Source organism: Budorcas taxicolor, chromosome 18 (genome assembly GCF_023091745.1).
Source record: "Budorcas taxicolor isolate Tak-1 chromosome 18, Takin1.1, whole genome shotgun sequence".
NCBI lineage: Eukaryota > Metazoa > Chordata > Mammalia > Artiodactyla > Bovidae > Budorcas > Budorcas taxicolor.
This window is the reverse complement of record NC_068927.1, coordinates 46,616,197-46,640,468: the sequence shown is the minus strand read 5'-3', so window position 1 is coordinate 46,640,468 and position 24,272 is coordinate 46,616,197. Positions and strand designations below refer to the sequence as shown.

The following is a 24,272-nucleotide window of genomic DNA, read 5'->3' as shown; positions in this document are numbered from 1 at the left end:
CATCTGAGTTCGTTTTAATAAGGTAGGTGAAACTAGGGCCTATTATACAGAGTGAAGTAAGTCAGAAAGTCAAAAACAACTGTTGTATATTAATGCATATATATGAAATCTAGAAAAATGGTACTGATGAACCTATATGCTGGGCAGGAATAGAGACATGGACATACACAACAGACGTATGGACACAGTCGGGGAAGGAGAGGGTGGGATGAATTGAGATAGCAGCATGGAAATACATACATTCAGTTCAGTTCAGTTCAGTTGCTCAGTCGTGTCCGACTCTTTGCGACACCATGAATCACAGCATGCCAGGCCTCCCTGTCCATCACCAACTCCCGGAGTTCAGTCAGACTCACCTCCATCGAGTCAGTGATGTCATCCAGCCATCTCATCCTCTGTCGTCCCCTTCTCCTCCTCCCCTTAATCCCTCCCAGCATCAGAGTCTTTTCCAATGAGTCAACTCTTCGTGTGTTGTGGCCATGTGTAAAATAAATAGCTAATGGGAAGTTGCTGCATAGAGCAGGTAGCTCAGCCTGGTGCTCATGAAACCTACAGGATGGGATGGGTTGGGAGGTAGGACAGAGGTACAGGAAGGAGGGGACATGTGTATACCTCTGACTGATTCATGTTGATGTACGGTGGAAACTGACAACACTGGAAAGCATTTATTCTTCAATTAAAAATAAATTTTAAATAAATAGATAACCAACAAGGATAACTGTATAGCCCAGGGAACTCTGCTTATTGTTTTGTGGTAGCCTAGATGAGAGGGGACTATGGGAAAGAATGGAAAATGTGCACACATATGGAAGAGTCCATTCATTGTCTACCTGGAACTAAAAATAATACATTTGAATCAGTTCTAGTGAGGTGGATGAAACTGGAGCCTATCATAACATTCTTACCTGGCTATGCTGCTGCTGCTGCTAAGTCACTTCAGTCGTGTCCAACTCTGTGCGACCCCATAGATGGCAGCCCACTAGGCTCCCCCATCCCTGGTTTTCTCCAGGCAAGAACACTGGAGTGGGTTGCCATGCCTTCTCCGCTTAACTGGCTATAATCGAATACAAAAAAAAAAAAAAAAAAAAGCTTAAATAAAAAGAAGGAGAGGCTGCAGAAAATATTCCTGTGTGAACAAAGTACTATCAAAGCCAGGTGGCATGTCTAGGTCAAGAGAAAACTAGAAACTTCTAGGGCAGAGCATACAAGAGATTTCAGGGCTCTATAACTGATTTGGGAAACTGGCCCAACAGAGGCTACTGACAAGATCAAGATACAGTGATAACAGCAGGGCAGGAGCCACCAGAGAGCCTGAAAAGGGACTCAGGGCTCATGTTCTGGCCTACCTGGCACTTACTCCCTGTGAGACCATTCCTAAGCACGAGCTTCCCAAAATCCACTAGCCAACACCAACCTTTCTTCAAGGTCACATGTTCTGACACATTCCCACCGGCCATCATTCAGGAGGCATGATAGGGAGCATTTTTGTCCTTTTTGGTCAACCTGGGGATTTTCAGTTGTTAAGCTTCCTGAGTCAGGTGCCCCTCCCACAGAGCCCTCCAGCGGAGAGGAGGCTGAGCCAGTTTCCTCTGTGGACTCATGGTCTAGCATCTTGCCAACACACACAGCTTCTCCTGTGCAGTCCCGGGCACTCTCACACTGTGGCCTGGCAGAATCTCCTGAAAAAAAGAAGCATGCGACACAGTCCCCTGGGGTGAGGACAAGCACAGGCTAAAAGGGCTCCAGGTGAGTAGGGAGCACCTGCCACCGGCACCATGATGAGGGCTGGAGCTCTCCTACTGCTCTGCGCTGCCTTGCTCCTCATCCCGGATGGAAGTGAGTGGCTGCGACCTGGGCTCCCCAAGGGTTCTGACACCTCCCCAGGGCAGGAGTGAGCCTCTTGGGAGCCAGAAGGGAATAGGGTGTTCTGATGAGTGCCTTACAGGGAGTGTCCCCTTCTCTTTCTGTTTCAGAGTGTGATGACATCTGCCCAGCCTTGAGGGACACAGTTGACCTGTTCATATCGGGAAGCCATGAGGCCTATATTGAACAAGTTGAAAAGTATAACCAAAACCCTGATGTACTGGAAACCGCCGATACCCTGAAGAGCTGTGTTGATGAGAAGTTGACACTTCAGGATAAGCAGGATGCTCTGAGTGCTCTGGTGAGTCAAGCTGTGTGTGATGTGCCTGTGGGGCATGTGTTGAGGGGTGGGCGGGGATGTCAAGGGCCTATTCAGGGCACTTGGAGGTGAGGAGATCATATCCTCTCCACCCTGGCTCTTACCTGGAAACCTGGGAGGATAAAGATCCTTATGAATGAGGAGGCAGAGAGGATGTGGCCGACACCCACAGGGTGGGCAAGGATCATGGAGGGAGACTCAGTCCAGCCCTGGAGCTCTTGAGCTGGCCCTGACTGTTCAGCTCTGCCTGGTCACAGACTTAGGACCCTCCAGGCCCTCCTGATTCTGTGGTGCCACCTGCCTTTGGAGTTAGGCCCTCAGTGCTGGCCTCCCTGACTCCCACCTCTCCAGCACAGAAACCTGACTCTGCTGCAATTCATTCCTACTGAGACCTTTTCTTCTACAAACATCCATTTTTTCTCCAATGCCTCAAGGAACACTGAACACCCACATCTGTCCTTGGTCCTTGGATGCCAAAGGGCCATTAAGCCACACATGCCCTAAGAGGAGGCTGTTCCAAAAGCTGCCCTCCTGCCCTCCCCTGGCCTAGGATGCCCAGAGTCGAGGGTCAGGGTGAATCCTTACTCTGCTGCCATAGAGGTGCTGGGAAAAGCTGCTGTTTCAGCTCTAACTGTCCAAGGGCCAGAGGGAGAAAGAAGGTCCCTTCAGGGGATCAAGCCACCCCTGAAGGCTTCCAGGAGTCACTCCTGAGCCCTGCCAGGTGGTCCTCAGCAGTGTCTCCCATTCTATCCCAGGAGACTGCCCTCAGCCCTCCAGGGAAACCACACAAGCTCTGTTCCATTGGAGGAAGACTCTTTGGGACGTATCCACCTTTACCCACTCATATTCAGAGGCCGCTCTCCACAGACCCTTCCCTTGTGTTCAGTGCAGCTTCATGTCTCTTCGAACCGTGAAGCCTCACCAGGTTTCTGCATCTTCTCTTACAGAATAAAATTTACTCCAGTTCTCTCTGCTGATGGAACTGTCCCTGCCAGGCACCCAAGGAAGCCACTTGCCTGATCCCTAAGTCATGGCAGCAACCTGCCACATCCAAGTGTCTGATTATAGAGGATTCCAGCAATAAAAAGCCTTGCAATTCACAGGAGAGTGCTTACTCGTTGACTTCAGAGAGAGCCGGGGAGGGAACGCAACCACAGTGGAGACCATCAGTGTGCCTTCCCACTGCAGCTGGATTTCAGTGCTCTCAGATGCTCCTCCACACATTCAACAGGTGGAGCATGAGTAATGATCATTATTACATCAGACGGAGAGTCTGATCACTCTGTCACGTCTGCTAGAGTGTGTGTTCACTTCTGTCACCAAGACCCACAGGTCATGAGCATATTCCACCAAATTTCAGCCTTGCAGCAACCTTGAGGCCTAGGAGTAATCATCCTCATCTTACAAGGGAGAATCTGAGGCTCAGAGAGGGTAAAGTATCTGCTGAAGAGATACAACCTTCCCCACCCATCCATGCTTGGGCGCCGAGCTCAGCTAAATCACCTTATGACTGTCCACATATTACAGTCGTTCTTTGGGCCTCTGATTTCCATTTAAAAAATCGAACTCCCTCCAGTCTCCAAGTCTGGGGTAAGGCCAAACTAAAATAAAGACTGACAAATGGCCGTTGTCCTAAGTGCCTGACAGGAGAGGAAGAACAAAGGGTCAAGGTCCACGTGCTGAACTTTGTCACTCTTTGGGCCTCAGTTTATCCTAATGCCAACCCCCCAGTTGTGGACTCAGCTGCTTCCACATAAACACACTGTGAGTTGAGTCTCACATTCACAGTGGATATTCAGGGTCCTGGGGTTTCTTGCTCCTCCTGTGTCTCTGCTGCCTGCCCATGAATAGGGCCCTGTGCTCACGCTGTCTCATTCTTTTTTGCCTTATCCCACCCCATCTCTAAGAGCTTCTTCCCACCCAACAGCTCCCCTACAGGTCAGAGTCTGCTGGGCGAACCCCACAGAGCTGGGCTTAGGATGGGGAATCTCTAAGGTCCTCATGATGAGGAGGCTTAGGACAGGTCCTCAAGGTGATCCAGAGCTGCTGCTTCTCCCTGTGGAGGGAGCCTGGGGGAGGTGGGGGAGGTCTCCTTGCCCAGAGTAACCCCGTGCTCTTGTCTCTGCCCACCACTACACCCCTACCAGGGTCTGTCTGGTGGCACTTCTAAGATGGAGACCTGCCTCTTTTGGAGTTAAGGTGTGTTGAGCATGTATGGAGACATCCTGGAGCAGGGACCCTTCTCCTCATCTAACCCAGGATGTGTATTCCATCCCATGCCCACTCAACTAATGGGTAAGCTCCAAGTCTTCAGAAAGGAGAAATGCCACCCTGATAAGTAAGGTGCCTCTTACAATGTCTTGGATAGAAACTCACCCTGCTCTCCAGTGAGTGTACAGATGTGATGAGATCCATCCAAAGATTCGGTAGAGATGAGTGAGGGGCAGTTGGTGCTCCTGGGACACACACAATCCGTATCCTGGCTCTTGCTCAGCTGCACAGAACTCCTGGGTCTGCTGGGAACACACTTCCTTATTGCCCACTGCCCCCTCCTCTCTCCCTGCCTTCCTCTAAACTCCAGCACCCTTATCTAATCTGGGGTTAGTAGAAAAGGCAGCATCTAATTTCTCCCAAATCATTTTCTGTCTGACATCCAAACCTCAGATAGCTGCAAAGGTAACTGTCAAAAACCTGTGGCTTTGGATCTCTGATTCTCACATGACTCCCCTCTGAGATCATAGGATCCCCATTTTGTTTCCACCTAGGCCAGTCTGAGTTCACTTGCAGCTGTGGGATAATCCCCCACTGCAGACACTCCCCTCTTCAAACTCCTGCCTCTCCCCTACCTGCTTGTTGGATTTCTCCAGCAACTGTGAGCTTGCTGAACTACTGGTGCTTGTGTGCTCAGTTGCTTCAGCTGTGTCTGATTCTTTGCAACCCTATGAATTGGAGCCCACTAGGTTCTGCTGTCCATGGGATCCTTCTAACAAGAATACTAGAGTGGGTTTCCCTGCCCTCCTTCAAAGCACTGGGAAGCTCACTAGGAGGTTCCTCACTTGGGCACCTGACATCACCTTCCTAATTATCTACCTGCTCCCAAGTCCCTGTGTCTGGGTCACCTTTGTTGGGAACACAAATCTCATGATGTCCTATTTCCATCTTCCTAATCAGGAAAGCCAGGAATTCAAGTGAAAGATACCCAGTAAAGACAGAATGTAAAAGGGAGAGGGATACCATAGTTGAAGCTTCAGAGGCATCACAGAGAACAGGAGCATCCCTACACAAAGAGAAACCTGTGTGGTGGAGGGAGATGCTCTCTGACCATGTATTTCTCTGTGAACCTTGGAATGAGGTATTCTCAAACTGCTGAGACAAGGTGTTTTGAGGGTGCACCCTGACCCTAGGCCATAGGAATCGATGGGGGAATTCAGGCAGAAGCACACACTGCTCCATGGATCAAGACCTGGGAACCAGAAACTCATGGAGAGATAGGAGCAAGATCTGGTGGCAGGATAGAGGCTGCAAGACTGAGACAACGAGAAGGCCAGAATCAGGCCATAGTTGAGAACAGGGCTTGCCTTCATGACTGCAATATGAAGACCTACAAGATACATCCACTGCTTCAGTGTTACCATCATACCTTGAAGTTTCCTTGAAAATACTTTTAAAATATATTCTACTATATTGAATACAGCTCCAATGGCATATCATATTTACACTCATCTTTAGGCTGGCATGCTCATGGAATCAGAACTCAGGATATCCATCCAGGGCTTCAAACCCAGGCTTTTGAAGGGGTTCACATGGAAGGGTCAGATGTTCTTTCATGTGCCCCAAGCAGGTACCTGATGAAGCCACAGATCTCAGCCAGTCTTAAGCAGACAGACAAGATAGATGACAGAAACACATCTTCCACTCAGAAGGACATCATAGAAAACACACACATGGATTCATCATGTCCGTTTCCAGATTACTGAGGTAACAGCAAACTCACTACTTAATAGACAAATAAGCCCCACTTGTAAAGCCTGCAGAGCTGCACAGAGGCCTGTGTATCTGGGCATTCAGGGCACAGAAACTAGCATGGTCAACACAACACAGCCAGGTGAAGAGGCCCTGGAGGTGATAGCTGGACAAGCCCAGCTTCACATCATCACCGGTTTTATCACAGAGGCACCTCTGAGCAAACACACAGGGCTGGCCCAGTCTCAGGAGCATCTTCCATGCTCAGTTCGTGAGGGTTTAGACCATTCTACAGTCCTTCAGGACAAGAGTGGAAGGAATAATAATAAGTCACAGAAATACCTAAATGATTTTGGTCTAGTTGTCTGAGAGAAAAAATTAGAGCAAAGTCCAAGATAACTAATAAAGCTCCGAATGAAAAGAGACCCTGATGAGACTTTCCTGGTATCCAGTGATTAAGAATCTGCCTTCCAATGCTGAGGATGCTGGTGTGACCCCTGATCAAGGAACTTAGATGCCACTTTCCATGGGATGACAGAGACCTTTGTGCCACAGCTATAGAAAAGCCTGCAGGCTACAAGGATCTTTCCTACATCTGCCACAAGAAGACCACATGTCCACTGCATTGGTAGACAGCCTCTTAGCCATTTGATCAACATTGTAAAGCAATTATCCTCCAATTAAAAAATTAAGTTTAATTTAAAAATATTTTTTAAAACTTCAAAAAGAAGGAAAGAGAAAGACCCTGAGAAGAGGCCAGGAAGAATAAGTCAACACAGGATTCAGGTTGATGATCCAAGTTCAGGGAGACTTCACACAATGGGGTGCTATGGTGTACAGCTATGTGGTTGCAATACAGGCTTACAAACATTCTACTCCTGAACCATCTGATTGCTTTGGAGTGAAAAATAAAAAGTGAAAAATAAATGACTCATTCTCCACTCCTCAAAATGCCATGAAAAAGATAGTAATGGAATTTTAAACTATGACCCCATAAGGACAGAAAGAACAATATGGGGTTATCACCTAATGATGAAATAGAACAGATTTTCAGAGAAGAGAAAGCACAGAAAGATGGGGTGACTATGGGCAGAGAAACAATATCTAACGAATAAGACAGAGCCTGTTTTTCCTACTTAATTCCAAAGAGCTCTGGGCTACATAGACATGAGCACTGCAGTGGGTAAGTGTAAATATGGCTGCAGAACTGAAAAGAGGTAACTGATAAAAAGAGGTAAGTGATATCTATGTGGAATCACTGAAACCCCTAACCCTACTCCCCATCTGTTTCATACACAGAATACATGTATTCAGGTAAACATCCTCCAAGTAGGAAGCTGGAGAGCCAGTTTGATGTAATGGTTAAGATCAGGGACTCTAGAGTTGTACTTCATGGTTCCAAATTGCATTCAAAATGTGCACTTTCAATGGCACCATTGTAAGCTAGAACATAACAGGAGTGTCTTCAAATTTCTAAAGCAAATTTAGATTTCCATCCTGAGGAAGGTATCAATCCAAATATGTAACAATCAAATAATTCTCCCTCCTTGCATCTTCTCTCAGGAATGTACAAGAGACTGTACTTCACTAACACAAGAGAACAGACTGAGAAGGGGAAGAGGTCTGAATTCCCAAGATGAACTGAGTGAAATTCGGGACAGCCACTGCACTGGAGTCTAGAAGGAGGGGGGGCTCTAGGTAATATCACTCTAGACAGAGGAAAGGCAGATCAATACATTGTTTTATGTGTCCAGTCATGGGAAGAAGACCTTTCATTTTTTCTTAAATGAAGAGATTTTTCTTAAGAAGAGCTTTTTATTTTCTCTTGTAACAATTTAGATACATGCAAATAAAAACAAAGTATGAGAAAGGCTAACATATTACCAACAAAGTACAATAATATATATTTTATTTTTTAAAGTTTATTTTATTCTAAGAATGCAAACATAGCTTAGCGTTACAAATATATATAATAAACTGCATAAATATAACTGAGCAGGACCCTAAGAGGTCTCCCCACAACAGATCACCTCCAAACCATGTCCTTTACATGCCTTTTTTTTTTTTTAATTTGCTTTTTATTTTTTTTGTTGTTGTTGTTCACATGCCTTTTGTCTGTAGAAACACTTTTGTCTGTAGAAACACTTTTGTCTTCTAGGCCTTTCCCAACTTCCAAAGAGTACACTGGATCAGATACCTTAGAAAATGCAGAAAGAAAAATAGTCAATCAAAAAATATAATAATTGAGCCATTAAATAATGCCAAGGGCCTTCAGATACTCCTCAAGTGCCATACATAACATTCTGAACCATATCCTTGGAGGTTTTTTGAAGATACTGAAACCCCCATTAGGTCGAAAAAGTTATATTGAAGCTCAGGGCTATGTTCACTTGTTGCTGGAGAATTTGTGTGGTATGGCTAGCTCTGGAACTTGTTGGCTCTTGGGTGGTGCTCGGTTTCAGTGGAGGTATGGAGCCTTGTGATGAGCTCTTATCAATTGATGTTCCCTGGAGTCAGGAATTCTCTGGTGTTCTCAGGATTTGGACTTAAGCCTCCTGCCTCTGGTTTTCAGTCTTATTCTTACAGTAGCCTCAAGACTTCTCCATCTATACAGCACCAATGATAAAACATCTAGGTTAATGATGAAATGTTTCTCCACAGTGAGGGACACCTGGAGAGGTTCACAGAGTTACATGGAGAAGAGAAGAGGGAGGAGGGAGATAGAGGTGACCAGGAGGAAACGAGGGGGAATCAAAAGAGAGGAGAGCAAGCTAGTCAGTAATCACTTCCCTATGTGCTCTCCACAGTCTGGACCCCTCAGAGATGTTCACGGAGTTACACAGAGAAGAGATGAAGGAGGAAGGAGACAGAGGTGGCCAGGAGGAGAAAGTTCAGTTCAGTTCAGTTCAGTTGTTCAGTCGTGTCCGATTCTTTGCAACCCCGTGAATCGCACCACGTCAGGCCTCCCTGTCCATCACCAACTCTTGGAGTTCACTCAGACTCACGCCCATCAAGTCAGTGATGCCATCCAGCCATCTCATCCTCTGTCGTCCCCTTCACCTCCTGCCCTCAATCCCTCCCAGCATCAGAGTCTTTTCCAATGAGTCAACTCTTTGCATGAGGTGGCCAAAGTACTGGAGTTTCAGCTTTAGCATCATTCCTTCCAAAGAAATCCCAGGGTTGATCTCCTTCAGAATGGACTGGTTGGATCTCCTTGCAGTCCAGGGGACTCTCAAGAGTCTTCTCCAACACCACAGTTCAAAAGCATCAATTCTACAGCGTTCAGCCTTCTTCACAGTCCAACTCTCACATCCGTACATGACTACTGGAAAAACCATAGTCTTGACTAGATGGACCTTAGTCAGCAAAGTAATGTCTCTGCTTTTGAATATACTATCTAGGTTGGTCATAACTTTCCTTCCAAGGAGTAAGCATCTTTTAATTTCATGGCTGCAGTCACCATCTGCAGTGATTTGGAGCCCCCCCAAATAAAGTCTGACTCTGTTTCCACTGTTTCCCCATCTATTTCCCATGAAGTGATGGGACCGGATGCCATGATCTTCGTTTTCTGAATGTTGAGCTTTAAGCCAACTTTTTCGCTCTCCTCTTTCACTTTCATCAAGAGGCTTTTTAGCTCCTCTTCACTTTCTGCCATAAGAGTGGTGTCATCTGCATATCTGAGGTTATTGATATTTCTCCTGGCAATCTTGATTCCAGCTTGTGTTTCTTCCAGTCCAGCGTTTCTCATGATGTACTCTGCATAGAAGTTAAATAAGCAGGGTGATAATATACAGCCTTGACGTACTCCTTTTCCTATTGGAACCAGTCTGTGGTTCCATGTCCAGCTCTAACTGCTGCTTCCTGACCTGCATACAGATTTCTCAAGAGACAGGTCAGGTGGTCTGGTATTCCCATCTCTTTCAGAATTTTCCACAGTTTGTTGTGATCCACACAGTCAAAGGCTTTGGAATAGTCAATAAAGCGGAAATAGATGTTTTTCTGGAACTCTCTTGCTTTTTCCATGATCCAGTGGATGTTGGCAATTTGATCTCTGGTTCCTCTGCCTTTTCTAAAACCAGCCTGAACATCTGGAAGTTCATGGTTCACATATTGCTGAAGGCTGGCTTGGAGAATTTGGAGCAGTACTTTACTAGCATGTGAGATGAGTGCAATTGTGTAGTCGTTTGAGCATTCTTTTGCATTGCCTTTCTTTGGAATAAAAACTGACTTTTTCCAGTCCTGTGGCCACTGCTGAGTTTTCCAAATTTGCTGGCATATTGAGTGCAGCACTTCCACAGCATCATCTTTCAGGATCTGAAATAGCTCAACTGGAATTCCATCACCTCCACTAGCTTTGTTCATAGTGATGCTTTCTAAGGCCCACTTGACTTCACATTCCAGGATGTCTGGCTCTAGATGAGTGATCACACTATCGTGATTATCTTGGTCGTGAAGATCTTTTTTGTGCTGTTCTTCTGTGTATTCTTGCCACCTTTTCTTAATATCTTCTGCTTCTGTTATGTCCAGACCATTTCTGTCCTTTATCGAGCCCATCTTTGCATGAAATGTTCTCTTGGTATCTCTAATTTTCTTGAGGAAATCTCTAGTCTTTCCCATTCTGTTCTTTTTCATTCTTGAGCTGAAATGCATGTATCCGTAAAACTGGAATAAGTAGATTTACTCTCCTTTTCTTGGGGCCTCTTACTTTAAAAGTTGCAACAAAGTATGAAAAATGTGTTTTACAACTCACAATACCCAACACACTATTACAATGCTTGTTGGAATTAAAGTAATGTACCAGATAAAATCATTATTTGTTCTTTTTTGCCTACATATTAGAGTCTAATTTTCCCAATTACAAAATACTCTATATAAGTAACAATTATATAAATAAATAAAATAGAGCATCTCCGTGTTTAGCTTATTCTTATGATAGATATAAAAACATATTAGTGTATTTCTGGATCAAATGGTATGATTATTTCTGTTTTTCTCAGTCTATCGATAGCTTGCTTTTCAAAGCATTGATAAAAATTTATACCAGTTCATGATAATAAATGCATGCTCTAAAGTGACTGTACTCTTAATTGAATGGAAATAATCATTAATTTTTAATTTACTTATTTAGTATGTAAAAAATGATCCAAATATTATTATATTGTTTTGCATCTCTCTGAGCTTACTTCAGTATATTTCTTTATTTTTCCTTTCCTGTGAATTTATTCATATCTTTTCTTATTTGATTTTTATATACTTACTTTTGTTTGTTTCTTGAACCCTTCTAAAATGAGATTTCGTGGATACTTAGAATCTTGACATATGATTTGATTTTTTCCAAGTAGAAGGAGAAGACAAAGGAAGAATCAGAACCCCAGCCCCTAAGGGGAATCAAAAGGAGGAGATAGATCCAGGCAGTAATCAGTTCTTTAATTGTTCTCCACAGCCGGAAACACACAGAGAGATTCACAGAGTTGGGTAGAGAAGAGAAGGGGGAGGGAGGAGATAGAGGCAACCTGGTGGAGAAAAAAGAGAGTCAAAATCTCACTGCCAAGTGAAAATGGGTACTGAAGATTGGGTTCTTAAAGGTACAAAATTGATAACAAATACCAAAAAGCAAAGATTAAAAATCTAAAGTAGAGGTTAGATTCTCAAAAACACAATATTAAAGAAACCAAAACAAAGTAACAAAAATTATAAAATATATATATATATATGAAGTTTGCTTTAAAAATAGGGTCTTTTTTTTTTTGCAGGGTAATAGTAGGTTATAAAAATGAAAATTAAAGGAGTAATAGAGGTCTTAATTTTTTTAATTAAAAAATGATAATAGTAAAAATATATATAGGAATTTCTCTGGAGCTTTTGTGGACAGTGTGGGGTCAGCTCATTTTCAGATAGTTCCTTGATCCAGCTTATACTTCTCAAGACCTATAGGCCCCTTTGCTGGGAGCCAGCACGGGAGATCCCACCCATGACAAGGTCATGAGGAGAGGCCTGATGGGCAAGGCGAGTCAGGCTTCAGGGGTTCCCCCTGGGGTTTCCTGAGCATCTACCCCGAAACCAAAATCTGTCTGTTTACTGTCTGCTATACTGTACTCTTCTGACATTACCACCTTTTCTCTGGAAAGGGTTAATTCAGAGCTCCAGTTAACAGTCTCCTGCATATAAAAAGAATGTCTCTCGGCTTAAAGCCCCTTTGATGGCTTTCTAACCTATCTGACCTAGTCTGCTTTACAATTTGTGAATTGCTTACAGCCCCCCAACCGCGAGAGGCAGAGCGCTTAAAGCATCTTAAAGATACAGAGCCTTTTCTAAAGAGCTAAAAATTATATTGGTGATGGGTTTCACTGTTGACTCAGTGACTGCTGCCAGGCCTCCATATTCTTTATCTTTTAGGCACCTGAAGGATATTAATCAATGTAATTGGGATATAGAAAAAGGAATATAGTAGTTTTGATGTTAGAAACACTAGACTTTTGAGTTAATTACTTTTCTCTTTGTTATAAATCACTGTAATTCTTTCATTGTTATAAATTGTTGTATCCTTGCTATGTAAGAATGTAACTTCATTTAGTGCTTTCTGAGAGTGGCACCAGACTTTGGGAAGAACAACACTGTTAAGGCAAATAAGTCTTCTGGTTGACAAACCCTTATCAGAAAAGGGCCATAAAATGTTAATTGGCCTTCTGGCCAGAAGATGATGCAAATCACCTAAGACTTATGTATACAACTAGGTATGCAGAGAGAAAGCCTGGTCTCGATAAGAGTCAGGGCAGTTGACACTGCATAATTTTGTATTATCCATTGATCTCTATGTATAATCAAAAGTATAAAAAGCCTTCTGAACAATAAAGGATGGACCAGTTTCTCGGACTAGTCTCTTGAACTAGTTTCTTGGAAATCTGGCTCCCCCCATGTCTCTCTTTCTCTCTTTCTCCCTCTCCCTCCCTCTCCTTTTCTGGCTGAATTTCCATCTGGAGCAGGGAGGCTCACCATGTCTACTTACTTGCCCTGGCTTCTAAGATCTGTGAGAGAGGGAGCCCAAGGTGGGGCACCCTCCGATATTCAAATGGGCGCCAGTGGCCCAATGTAGATGGTGTAAATCTCTTGTCCTGAGATTTTATTAGTTCTCCACGTAAACCAAGTTATTCAGCCTCTTTTCTCCACTAACTTTTCCTACTACACTATTCTTTCCTAATCTCTCTTTTTATATTTCTAAATAAATAAGTTTTTCCTCGCCTACTCCATCTCCCCTTCGAATTACCCTGGATCCACCGGAGCAGGACCCGGCACCCCTTCCAATGTAGTCGGTGCTAACTACAGAGTTTTAATCTGTTGCACCTGTCACTTCCAAAGTGGTTCCCTCTGTTTATTTTAGCTTCTTCTGTTTATTGGTCTCTTCAGTGTCTAATTTCTGCCCTGACACAAGAAGGCGATGGTGGTCACTTCTTAAGGCTCACTTGTTCAGTTGTGCTGTGGGGAGGGAGGAACACTGCAAACAAATGTCACTGGCATGTGTGGGGAGTGCTCGCAGTGTTTCAGCCACTCTGGGTTTATCCCCGCTCACGGTGTGTGTGCTTTCATGGTCTACACTTCTCAGGCTCTAGGTTGCTCTGCCGGGAACTGTCTGAGGTGGGCCCTGAGTTGCATGCACTTTCCATGTCTAAGTCGCTCAGGTTCAGGTTCTCGGGTACTCCACAAAGGTGCAGACTCAGTTGGGCCTGCGTTTGGGGCCCTGCCCAGGTCCGAGCAGCTCAGATGACCAGGTGCTTGGTGAACACAGTCACGCCCAGGTGGCGGGTGCATCTTATCGCCTCCCCTGTCCCAGCTGCTCGCTTTTCTGGGTGTGCAACAGGCTCACCTTCTTAGGTGTGCCATGTGTCTCTTCTGGGGGGCTGCTCTCTGGTTGTGACCCTCCTGGCAGATGTCAACCATCCAGAGTCCCAAGAAGTATTGGTTAGCAAAGAAGCCTGTTTGAAGTTTGGTAGAGGATGCTTCTCTGGGGCTGCAATTGCCCCTTTCCAGCTCTGGTTGCCCCCACCAGCCTGTTTCCAGTGGGGGATATGCTGGTACACAGCTGGCTAGCTCTGCTCAGTCCTATGTCTGTGGGTGGGCCTGGCAGTGTCTTAGGTTAGGGCTTTTCACCAGATAGTTCTCTCTCTCTTTTTTCCTCTCTCTCGCTCTCCCACAGTTCAGATCAGTTCAGTTCAGTCGCTCAGCGGTGTCCGACTCTTTGTGACCCCATGAATCGCAGCACGCCAGGCCTCCCTGCCCATCACCAACTCCCAGAGTTCACTCAGATTCATGTCCATCGAGTCAGTGATGCCATCCAGCCATCTCATTCTCTGTTGTCCCCTTCTCCTCCTGCCCTCAATCCCTCCCAGCATCAAAATCTTTTCCAATGAGTCAACTCTTCGCATGAGGTGGCCAAAGTACTGGAGCTTCAGCTTTAGCATCATTCCTTCCAAAGAAATCCCAGGGCTGATCTCCTTCAGAATGGACTGGTTGGATCTCCTTGCAGTCCAAGGGACTCTCAAGAGTCTTCTCCAACACCACAGTTCAAAAGCATCAAGTCTTCGGCACTCAGCCTTCTTCACAGTCCAACTCTCACATCCGTACATGACTACTGGAAAAACATTGCCTTAACTAGATGGACCTTAGTCGGCAAAGTAATGTCTCTGCTTTTGAATATGTTATCTAGGTTGGTCATAACTTTTCCTCCAAGGAGTAAGCGTCTTTTAATTTCATGGCTGCAGTCATCAGCTGCAGTGATTTTGGAGCCCCCCAAAAAATAAAGTTTGACACTGTTTCCATTGTTTCCCCATCTATTTCCCATGAAGTGATGGGACCGGATGCCATGATCTTCGTTTTCTGAATGTTGAGCTTTAAGCCAACTTTTTCAGTCTCCTCTTTCACTTTTATCAAGAGGCTTTTTAGTTTCTCTTCACTTTCTGCCAGAAGAGTGGTGTCGTCTGCATATCTGAGGTTATTGATATTTCTCCTGGCAATCTTGATTCCAGCTTGTGTTTCTTCCAGTCCAGCGTTTCTTATGAAGTACTCTGCATAGAAGTTAAATAAGCAGGGTGACAATATACAGCCTTGACGTACTCCTTTTCCTATTTGGAACCAGTCTGTTGCTCCATGTCCAGTTCTAACTGTTGCTTCCTGACCCACATACAGATTTCTCCAGAGGCAGGTCAGGTGGTCTGGTATTCCCACCTCTTTCAGAATTTTCCACAGTTTATTGTGATCCACACAGTCAAAGGCTTTGGCATAGTCAATAAAGCAGAAATACAGTCTGGGTTATATCTCACGTTAGTTCCCTCAGATTGCCCTCGGGGCATTCAGGCTCGGTCCTTACCCTAAGCAATGCAGCCCACACCTCCCTGTCCAGCCCTTGCTTGCTAGTGGCGGATCGAACATCTAGGCTGCTTCTCCACTGGGAGTTGCCATTAGGCACGTAATCTGTGGGATTTAATTATTTATTTTTTTAATTTTTCCTCCTGGTTATGTTGCCCTCTGAGATTCCAACACTCGCCACAGACCTGCTGGTGAGAGTGTTTCCTGGTGTTTGGAAACTTCTCTCTTTTTTAAGACTCCCTTGCTGGGATGGATCTCCATCCCTACCTCTTTTGTCTCTCTTTTTATATTTTATATTTTGCCCTACCTCCATTCAAAGACAATGGGCTGCTTTTCTGTGTGCCTGATGTCCTCTGCCAGCATTCAGTCATTGTTTTCTGGAATTTGCTCAGCTTTCACATGTTCTTTTGATGAATTTGTGGGGTAGAAGTGGTCTCCCCATCTTATTCCTCTGCCATCTTAGGACCGACCCCCCCCCCCACCCCCCAGCAGTCCATTTAAAATGAAAAATAAGATAATGATGCTTGAATGACTGTTTGTACTAAACATTTGCTATATGTATTAACCAATGCAGTACAAAAATAAACTTTGATGATATCAAAGTAGACAATAGATAAACAAGAATATCAGACTTCCCTGGTGGTCCTGTCGGTTGGGAATCCACTTGCCAATGCACAGAACCTGGGTTTGATCCCTGTTTGGGGAAGATCCCACATGCTACAGGACAACTAAGCATGTGCACCACAACTACTGAGCCAGCGCTCCAGAGCATGGGAGTTGCAAATACTGAAGTCCACACACCCTAGAGCCTACATGCTGCAACTACTGAAGCCCGCAGATCCTAGGGTCCATCCTCTTCAAGTAGACAGCTCCCACTTGCTGAAACTAGAGAAAGCTCACATGCAGTGTAAAAACATAGCCCAGACAAAGAAAAAAAAAAAGAAAATCAATAACCATGATCTTCGAAAAAGCAAAAAAACTGATAAATCTCTATTACTTATTTGAAAAGCAGTAAGACACAAATTATCATAATAAATAAAAGAAAGGATGACTTTATAGATCTACGTAAAAAATGTAATAAGAAAACATGAAGAACTAATTATGCCAATTAGCTGGATAGCTTAGATGAAGCATACACCTTTCTTGAAGACAAAAATTACACAAAGTGAATCAATACAAAAGAGAATACCTGAATAGCTCTATATCTGTTAAGAAAGATAAATTTTAATTAAACCATCATGCATAGAAAATTTCAGGCCCATAGATATAGAGGTGAATTTTATCAAATATGTAAAGAAGAAATAATATCAATTCTACATAAATGCTTTAAGAAAACAGAGGACAAATGAACCTTCCCAACTGTCTCTTGAGGCCAGTATTTTCTCATATATTTTCAGGAAAAAGTATTACCAGAAAACCATGGACTGATACCATTCATAAACATATACCCACAAAAATTAACATAACATTAGCAAATAAAATCTGGACACACACAAAGAGGTGGCACATAAATACAAGTGATGTTTATCCTGGGACTGCATGTTTGGTTTAACATTCAAAGTCAATCAACGTAATTCATCATATTAACAGAATAATGGGAAAAAGTCATATGATCCTCATAACAGATGCAGAAAATATGTTTTAAAAATCAAAACATTCACCTGGGGGGGGGGGGGATGGGGTGGGAGTGGGAAGGAGGTTCAAGAGGGAGGGGACATGTGTACATCTATGGATGATTCATATTGATGTATGGCAGAAACCAACAAATATTGTAAAGCAATTATCCTCCAATTAAAATTAACTTTTTTCAAATAAAAACATTCATAATAAAATACATCAATAAACTAAGAGAAAAGTATACTTCATAACATTATGAGTTACACCTACATAATCACCTACAACTGACTGTACCTAATGGGGAAAGATTGTATGCTTTCCTCCTAAAATCGAGCAGAAGGCAAAGATGCCCATTTACATAATGAAAACATCATGGAAACATTTTACTGGCAGTTCTGACCAGTAAAGCAAAAGAATAGAAAAGAAATACAGACTGGAAAGGAAGAGGTAAAACTATACATCAAAGCATGCAGGAAAAAAAAATTAAAAAGTTAAACATTCATTAAATTTTTCACTACAATACTAATAGAAGAACAAGGATACAATCTAATAATTGGCATCAAAAATAACAAAGACTTCTGCTAACACTGCATTTAATGAACAAAGGCTGAATTGTTTTTCCTAAGATCAAGGATAAGGGAAAGGTGCCTACTCTTTCTATTTCTCTTCAACATTGGACTGGAAGCTCTCACAAGTGGAATAAAGCAAGAAATAATGTAAACAAACTAGAGCTGGAAGGGAAAAACTCAAACTCTCTTCAGAGTAAATTATAATATACAAAGAAAAACCTAAGGAATCTACAAAAACACCACTAGTGTATATAAGTCTGTGTTAGTCACTTAGTCGTGTCCAACTCTTTGTGACCTCATGGACTAAAGCCTGTCTGGCTCCTCTGTTCTTGGAATTCTCCAGGCAAGAATGTTGGAGTGGGTTGCCATTTCCATCTCTCAGGGACATATAAGTGAGGTTAGCATATTTGTAAAATACAAGTCAATACATAAAACGTCAAGTGTATTCTACATAGAGACAACAAACAATCCAAAATTGAAGTAAAATGTCATTCATAATAGCACCAAAAACAAAACATATTGACAGGGAATTAACAAAATATGTGTAAGACCTGTAAAATGGAAACTTTGCAATTTAATTTCTGAGAAAAGTAAAAGTCATAATTAAATGGAGACATGTACTAGGCTTACATATTTAAAGACTCAATAATGATAAGATTTCAATTCTATTGATCTTTAGATTCAAGGCAATCCCTGTTCACATGCCAGCAGGAGGTATGTAGAAAGTGAGAAACTGACTCAAAAACGTATACAGAGTAATGTCAGGAAGATAGTTTAGTAGGAGATCCCAGTCTCTAAGCCACCAATGAGAAAAACAACATAGTTCTGAGACAGCTCAGGAGTCCACTTAAGAAGCTGAAGCAACACAGTAGTGTTGCAGGAAGGGGACCTCTTCCAGGGTTCAAAAGGGGGTTCTTGTCTAACACTCAAAAATAAATTGTCCAGGGAGACACACATGGCAATAAAGCAAGAGCCTTTATTGATAAGGGGTGGCAGGGTAGTAAGCAGTAGGGAAAGGGAACCCAAGAGAACTGCTCTGCCACCTAGCTTGAAGTCTTCGATTTTATGGTGATTGGATTTGTTTCCATTCCAGTCCATCTTAGTTCGCTGATTCCTAGAATGTCGATGTTCACTCTTGTCATCTCCTGTTTGCCCACTTCCAATTTGCCTTGATTCATGGACCTAACATTCCAGGTTCCTATGCAATATTGCTCTTTACAGCATCGAACCTTGCTTTTATCACCAGTCCCATCCATAACTGGGTGTTGTTTTTGCGTTGGCTCCATCCCTTCATTCTTTCTGGAGTTATTTCTCCACTGATCTCCAGTAGCATAATGGGCACCTACCGACCTGGCGAGTTCATCTTTCAGTGTCCTATCTTTTTGCCTGTTCACACTGTTCATGGGGTTCTCAAGACAAGAATACTGAAGAGGTTTGCCATTCCCTTCTCCAGTGAACCACATTCTGTCAGACCTCTCCACTATGACCTGTCCATCTTGGGTCGCCCCACACAGCATGGCTTAGTTTCATTGAGTTAGACAAGGCTGTGGTCCATGTGATCAGATTGGCTAGTTGTCTGTGAGTGTGGCTTCAGTCTATCTGCCCTCTGATGCCCTCTCTCAGTGCCTATCATCTTACTTGGGTTTCTCTTACCTTGGACGTGGGGTATCTCTTCACGGCTGCTCAAGCAAAGCACAGCCGCTGCTCCTTACCTTGGAAGTGGGGTAATTCCTCTCAGCCGCCACCCCTGACTTTGGACGTGGGGTAGCTCCTCTTGGCCACCGCCCCTGACCTTGGACGTGGGGTAGCTCCTCTCTGCCGCTGTTCTGCACCACCGTCGCAGCCGCTATGGTTTTTCCAGTGATCATGTATGGATGTGAGAGTTGGACTATAAAGAAAGCTGAGCACTGAAGAATCGATGCTTTTGAACTGTGGTGTTGGAGAAGACTCTTGAGAGTCCCTTGGACTTCAAGGAGATCCAACCAGTCCATCCTAAAGGAAATCAGTTCTGAATGTTCATTGGAAGGACTGATGCTGAAGCTGAAACTCCAATACTTTGGCCACCTGATGTGAAGAGCTGACTCATTTGAAAAGACCCTGATGCTGGGAAAGATTGAGGGCAAGAGGAGAAGGAGACAGCAGAGAATGAGATGCTTGGATGGCATCACCGACTCAGTGGACATGGGTTTGGGTGAACTCCAGGAGTTGGTGATGGATAGGGAAGCTTAGTGTGCTGCGGTTCGTGAGGTCACAAAGAGTCGGACATGACTGAGCTACTGAACTAGGACTGGAACTGGATTAGTTTCCAGGTTGTCTTTGGCCAATCATTCTGTCAGTGTGTGTCCTGTAACAGTAACACCAATTAAAATGACCTAAAGCTGTGGACGAAACCAACAGCCAGCACAACCACTGCATGAGCCCAGCACTCTCAGCACAGAAGGTTTCACAGGATTTTATGTCTCAGACTCCTGGTGCTGAGTCCCTCTACCCTCCCTAACAGGACCCATGACAGCTAGTGCCTCCCTGTAACTCAGCACAGCCATCATACATGCAGCAAAGCTAGTCCTGGTCCTGAAGCCAGGCATATACATGCCCCCAGCTCTGACCTCAGCAACTGAACTTGTGCCTGCAATCCACCCCAGATCCTATCACAGGCCCTGTCCTTGCCACTGTGCATATACTGCTGTCCTGTGCATTCACCTACAGACCCACAGCTGAGCGTGTGCACATTTCTGGCACTAGCAATCACCACTACCTGCCTTAGTCCCTCACTGCTGTACCCAGAGTCAATGCTGAGGACCACAACAGTTGTATTTCTGTATACTAAAAATGAAAGCTCCAAAAAGAAATTAAGAAAAGATAAAAAACATAGGAATAGAATGAATCACAGAGGGGAAAGCCTTCTACCCCGAAAACTACAAAATACTGGTTGAAAAACATTAAAGAAGACACAAAGAAGTAGAACAACATCCCATATTCATCAACTGAAAGACTAATATTTTAAAGATATCCATACCACCCAAAATGATAGTCAATGAAGTCCCTGTGTAAATCCCAAGAAATTCTTTACAGAACTAGAAAAATGGTCATAAAAATCATATGCAACTACTAAGGACTCTGAATAGCTAAAACAACCTTGAGAAAGAAAAACAAACCTGGAGACACCACTCCTCCTCATTTCAAAACATATCACAGAGTTGCAAGGGAGGTGGGAGGGGGTTCAGGATGGGGAACATGTGTACAATCTTGGCAGATTCATGTTGATGTATGGCAAAACCAATACAATATTGTAAAGTAATTAGCCTCCAATTACATTGAAACATGTATAATATCAAATATGAAATGAATCGCTACTCCAGGTTTGATGCATGATACTGGATGCTTGGGGCTGATGCACTGGTATGACCCAGAAGGATGGTATGAGGAGGGAGGGGGGTTCAGGATGGGGAACACGTGTATACCTGTGGCAGATTCATGTTGATGTATGGCAAAACCAATACAATATTGTAAAGTAATTAACCTCCAAATAAATAAATTAATTAAAAAAATAAAACTTTAAAAATAATTAAAATAAATAAATTTAAATTTTTAAAAAATCTAAGGAACCACACACACACAAAAAAACCATATTACAAAGTTGCAGTCATTAAAATAATATGATGCTGACATGTGGACTCATAGACCAGAGGAACATAATAGAGAGCCCAGAAAACACACACACACACACACACACGCAGTCAATTGATCTTTGACAAGGTTTGCAAGAATACAAAATGGAGAAAGATGGTCTTTTCCATAAATAGTGTGGGAACCTCCAGATATGGAGAAGGAAAAGAATGAAATTTGATTCTTATCTTACACCACACACACAAAACATTTCAAAATAGGTTAAACCCTGAAATATAATGCCTAAAAATATAAAATTACTAGAAGAAATTATACGGGGAAAATGGTATGACATGGGTTTTGGTAATACTTTCTTGGTTATTAAATCCAAAGCACAACAACGAAAAAGAAGACAAGTGGGACAATGTAAAATAAAAGGCTTCCAAATAGCAAAGGAAATCATCAACAGAGTAAAAGGCCATCTATTTAATGGGAGCATATTTTCAAACCACATGTCTGATAAAGAGTTAATATTCAAAACAAACAAGGATTCCTATAAAAGGCTTCTCAGGGGATGCTAGTGGTTAAGAACCCACCTGCCAATGCAGGAAAGATAATGAGACGTGGGTTCGATAGCTGGGTCAGGAATATCCTCTGGAGGGGAGGGCATGGCAACCCACCCCACTATTCTTCTCTGGAGAACCCCATAGACAGGAGAGCCAGGCACACTGCAGTCCATAGCGTTTCAAAGATTCCAACACGACTGAATCAACTTAGCTTGCAAGCACATGAACCAACATCTCCATATATAAACACAAATATCTTATTTAAAAATAAGCATTGGACCTAAACTGACAATTGTCCAAAGATAAAACTACAGCCAACAGGTATATAAAAGGTGCTTAATATCAATAATTATCAGGGAAATACAAACCAAAACCACACTGAGATATCACTATCACTTTACACTTATTATAAAGGCCATTTAAAACAAAATACTCAAGTACTGGCATGGATATTGAGAAATTTGGAACTGAAGCCGGTACTGCCATTATAGATAACAGCATGGGGTGTCCTCAAAAGCCAAAAAATACAATTGCCATATAATCCACCAAACCTAATTCTGGGTCTTTATCTTAAAGAATTAAAATCAAGATCTCAAACAGATATTGCAATCCCAGGTTCACTGTAGCATTATTCACAAGGGCAAAGACAACAAGATAAGCCAAATATCCAACAACAGATACATACCTAAAGAAAATTTGATATATACACAAATATACATAGTGGATTGTTGTTCAGTCTTTAAAAAGAAAAAAAAAATTTATACAATAAAATGGATAAAGCTTAAGGACATTATTGCATGTAAACTAAGCCAGTTACAGAAAGACAATTTCTGCACGATTCCACTCATATGAGGAAATATCTATGTTAGGTAGTTAAACCCAGGAATTCCCTGGTGGTACAGTGGTTAGGACTCTATTTCTCATTGCCGAGGGCCCGGGTTCAATCCGTGGTCAGGGAACTAAGAACTCAGAGGCTACATGGGTTGACCAAAATATTTTTTTAAATCTTTGAAGTATTTTTTAAAGAAGTACTTGAATCCATAGAAACAGAAAGAAGAATGGTGGTTACTAAGTCTAACCAGGGAAGAAAAGTTTTGATGGAAAGTTTGTCTACACCCCCATCTAAAGCAGGGAGGGATGCCTCCGGTAGAAAAATGGCGCTGGTCGCCTTTTTTCTCTCTTACAGATGGGAGCTAACAATTCTAGCCTCACTCCTTTGAACTGTATCCTGAAAATCTGGGATAGATTTGATCCCCAGAGCTAAAGAAGACACACTTGGTCTTCCTATGTGATAATGCATGGCCATGGTATCCACTGGAGTATGGCGAATGGTGGCCAATTGGAGGGTCTCTTAATTATAATACTGTTTTACAATAAGACTGGTTCTGTAGAAAACAAGGGAAATGGGTAGAAGTAGCATATTTGTTACCCTTTTTCTCTCTGCAAGATATGCAGGACTTATGTCCTAAGGGTATAGATTTGGGTGTGAAACCTTCAGCTCCCTCCTGTCCTCCTACTTTGACCCCAAACCCGGGGCTCCAAACTGAGCATACTGAAAGTCTGGGAACCACCCCCTGCCCAGGAAGGGTTGCCTTGGTCTCAGTAAAAACCCAGACTGAGATTCAGACAGCCCAAGTAGAGGCCCAAACAACCCCTGTCTCAGTACAACCTCAGACTGCTCTGGTTTCAATAGAAACTCAGACAATCGAAGTAAGAGAAGCTCAGACAGCAAAAACTAAGGGTGAAAATCAGGATGAGATGGAGGATAGGAAATAGAGATAAAGAAAAGCAGGTTTCTCCAATCTATCCCTGGGATCATATGTGCAGAGCAGCCAGAGAGGCTGAGGAAGAGCCACACAAGCTGTTGCCTCTTAATGAAGCACCCACTGGGAGAAATAATCAGTCTATGAGAGGTAATAAGCCTTTTTCTTATCAAGAAATACAAAGTGTCAAGGAGGAATTGGGAGACTATTTAGAGGATCCAAAAAGTACATTGAAGTCTTTATGGTACCAACTGCTTTATGATCTTACGTGGAAGGATGTGATGTATATCTTGGGACAAACGCTGACTTCTGACTCAGAAACTCGAGTTTTGGGGAAAGCTGTTGCTTATGGAGATGAATGACTTGGTAATGAATCAGTAGGGAAGAGGGAGGACAAGATAGCCACCCTCCCCACTGGGAATCAGGTGGTCCCAACTATAGAACCAGACTGGGATTATAACATGCCTAAAGGAAGCTAGGATCAGAGTCATTTTTCCAGATATATTCTTGAAGGACTCAGGCAAGTGCCTGCTAAGACTTTATGCCAAATTGGCAAACATAGAACAGGAGGAGAAGGAAGCTCCTGGTAAATTCCTAGATAGACTGAGAGTGAAGGAGGAAACGGACAGAACAGGCTCCATCTTGA

General features: G+C 43.2%; 1 protein-coding gene across 1 annotated transcript; it reads left to right on the top strand.

Annotated features, from left to right (window-relative positions):
* The first annotated feature begins 1,775 nt into the window (after positions 1-1,775).
* On the top strand, positions 1,776-3,159 carry LOC128063829 (major allergen I polypeptide chain 1-like). Its single transcript, XM_052656644.1, has 3 exons — positions 1,776-1,836; positions 1,974-2,164; positions 3,130-3,159. The coding sequence occupies exons 1-3, from the start codon at positions 1,776-1,778 to the stop codon at positions 3,157-3,159; spliced, it is 282 nt and encodes a 93-aa protein (XP_052512604.1).
* The last annotated feature ends 21,113 nt before the right edge of the window (positions 3,160-24,272 follow it).

Excerpts from the sequence above, each read along its gene's own strand:
- LOC128063829 (XM_052656644.1), top strand. The coding sequence starts at position 1,776 with ATGATGAGGGCTGGAGCTCTCCTACTGCTCTGCGCTGCCTTGCTCCTC. Across the intron at positions 1,837-1,973 it reads GCTCCTCATCCCGGATGGAA|AGTGTGATGACATCTGCCCA; the intron begins GTGAGTGGCTGC and ends TTTCTGTTTCAG. Across the intron at positions 2,165-3,129 it reads AGGATGCTCTGAGTGCTCTG|AATAAAATTTACTCCAGTTC; the intron begins GTGAGTCAAGCT and ends CTTCTCTTACAG.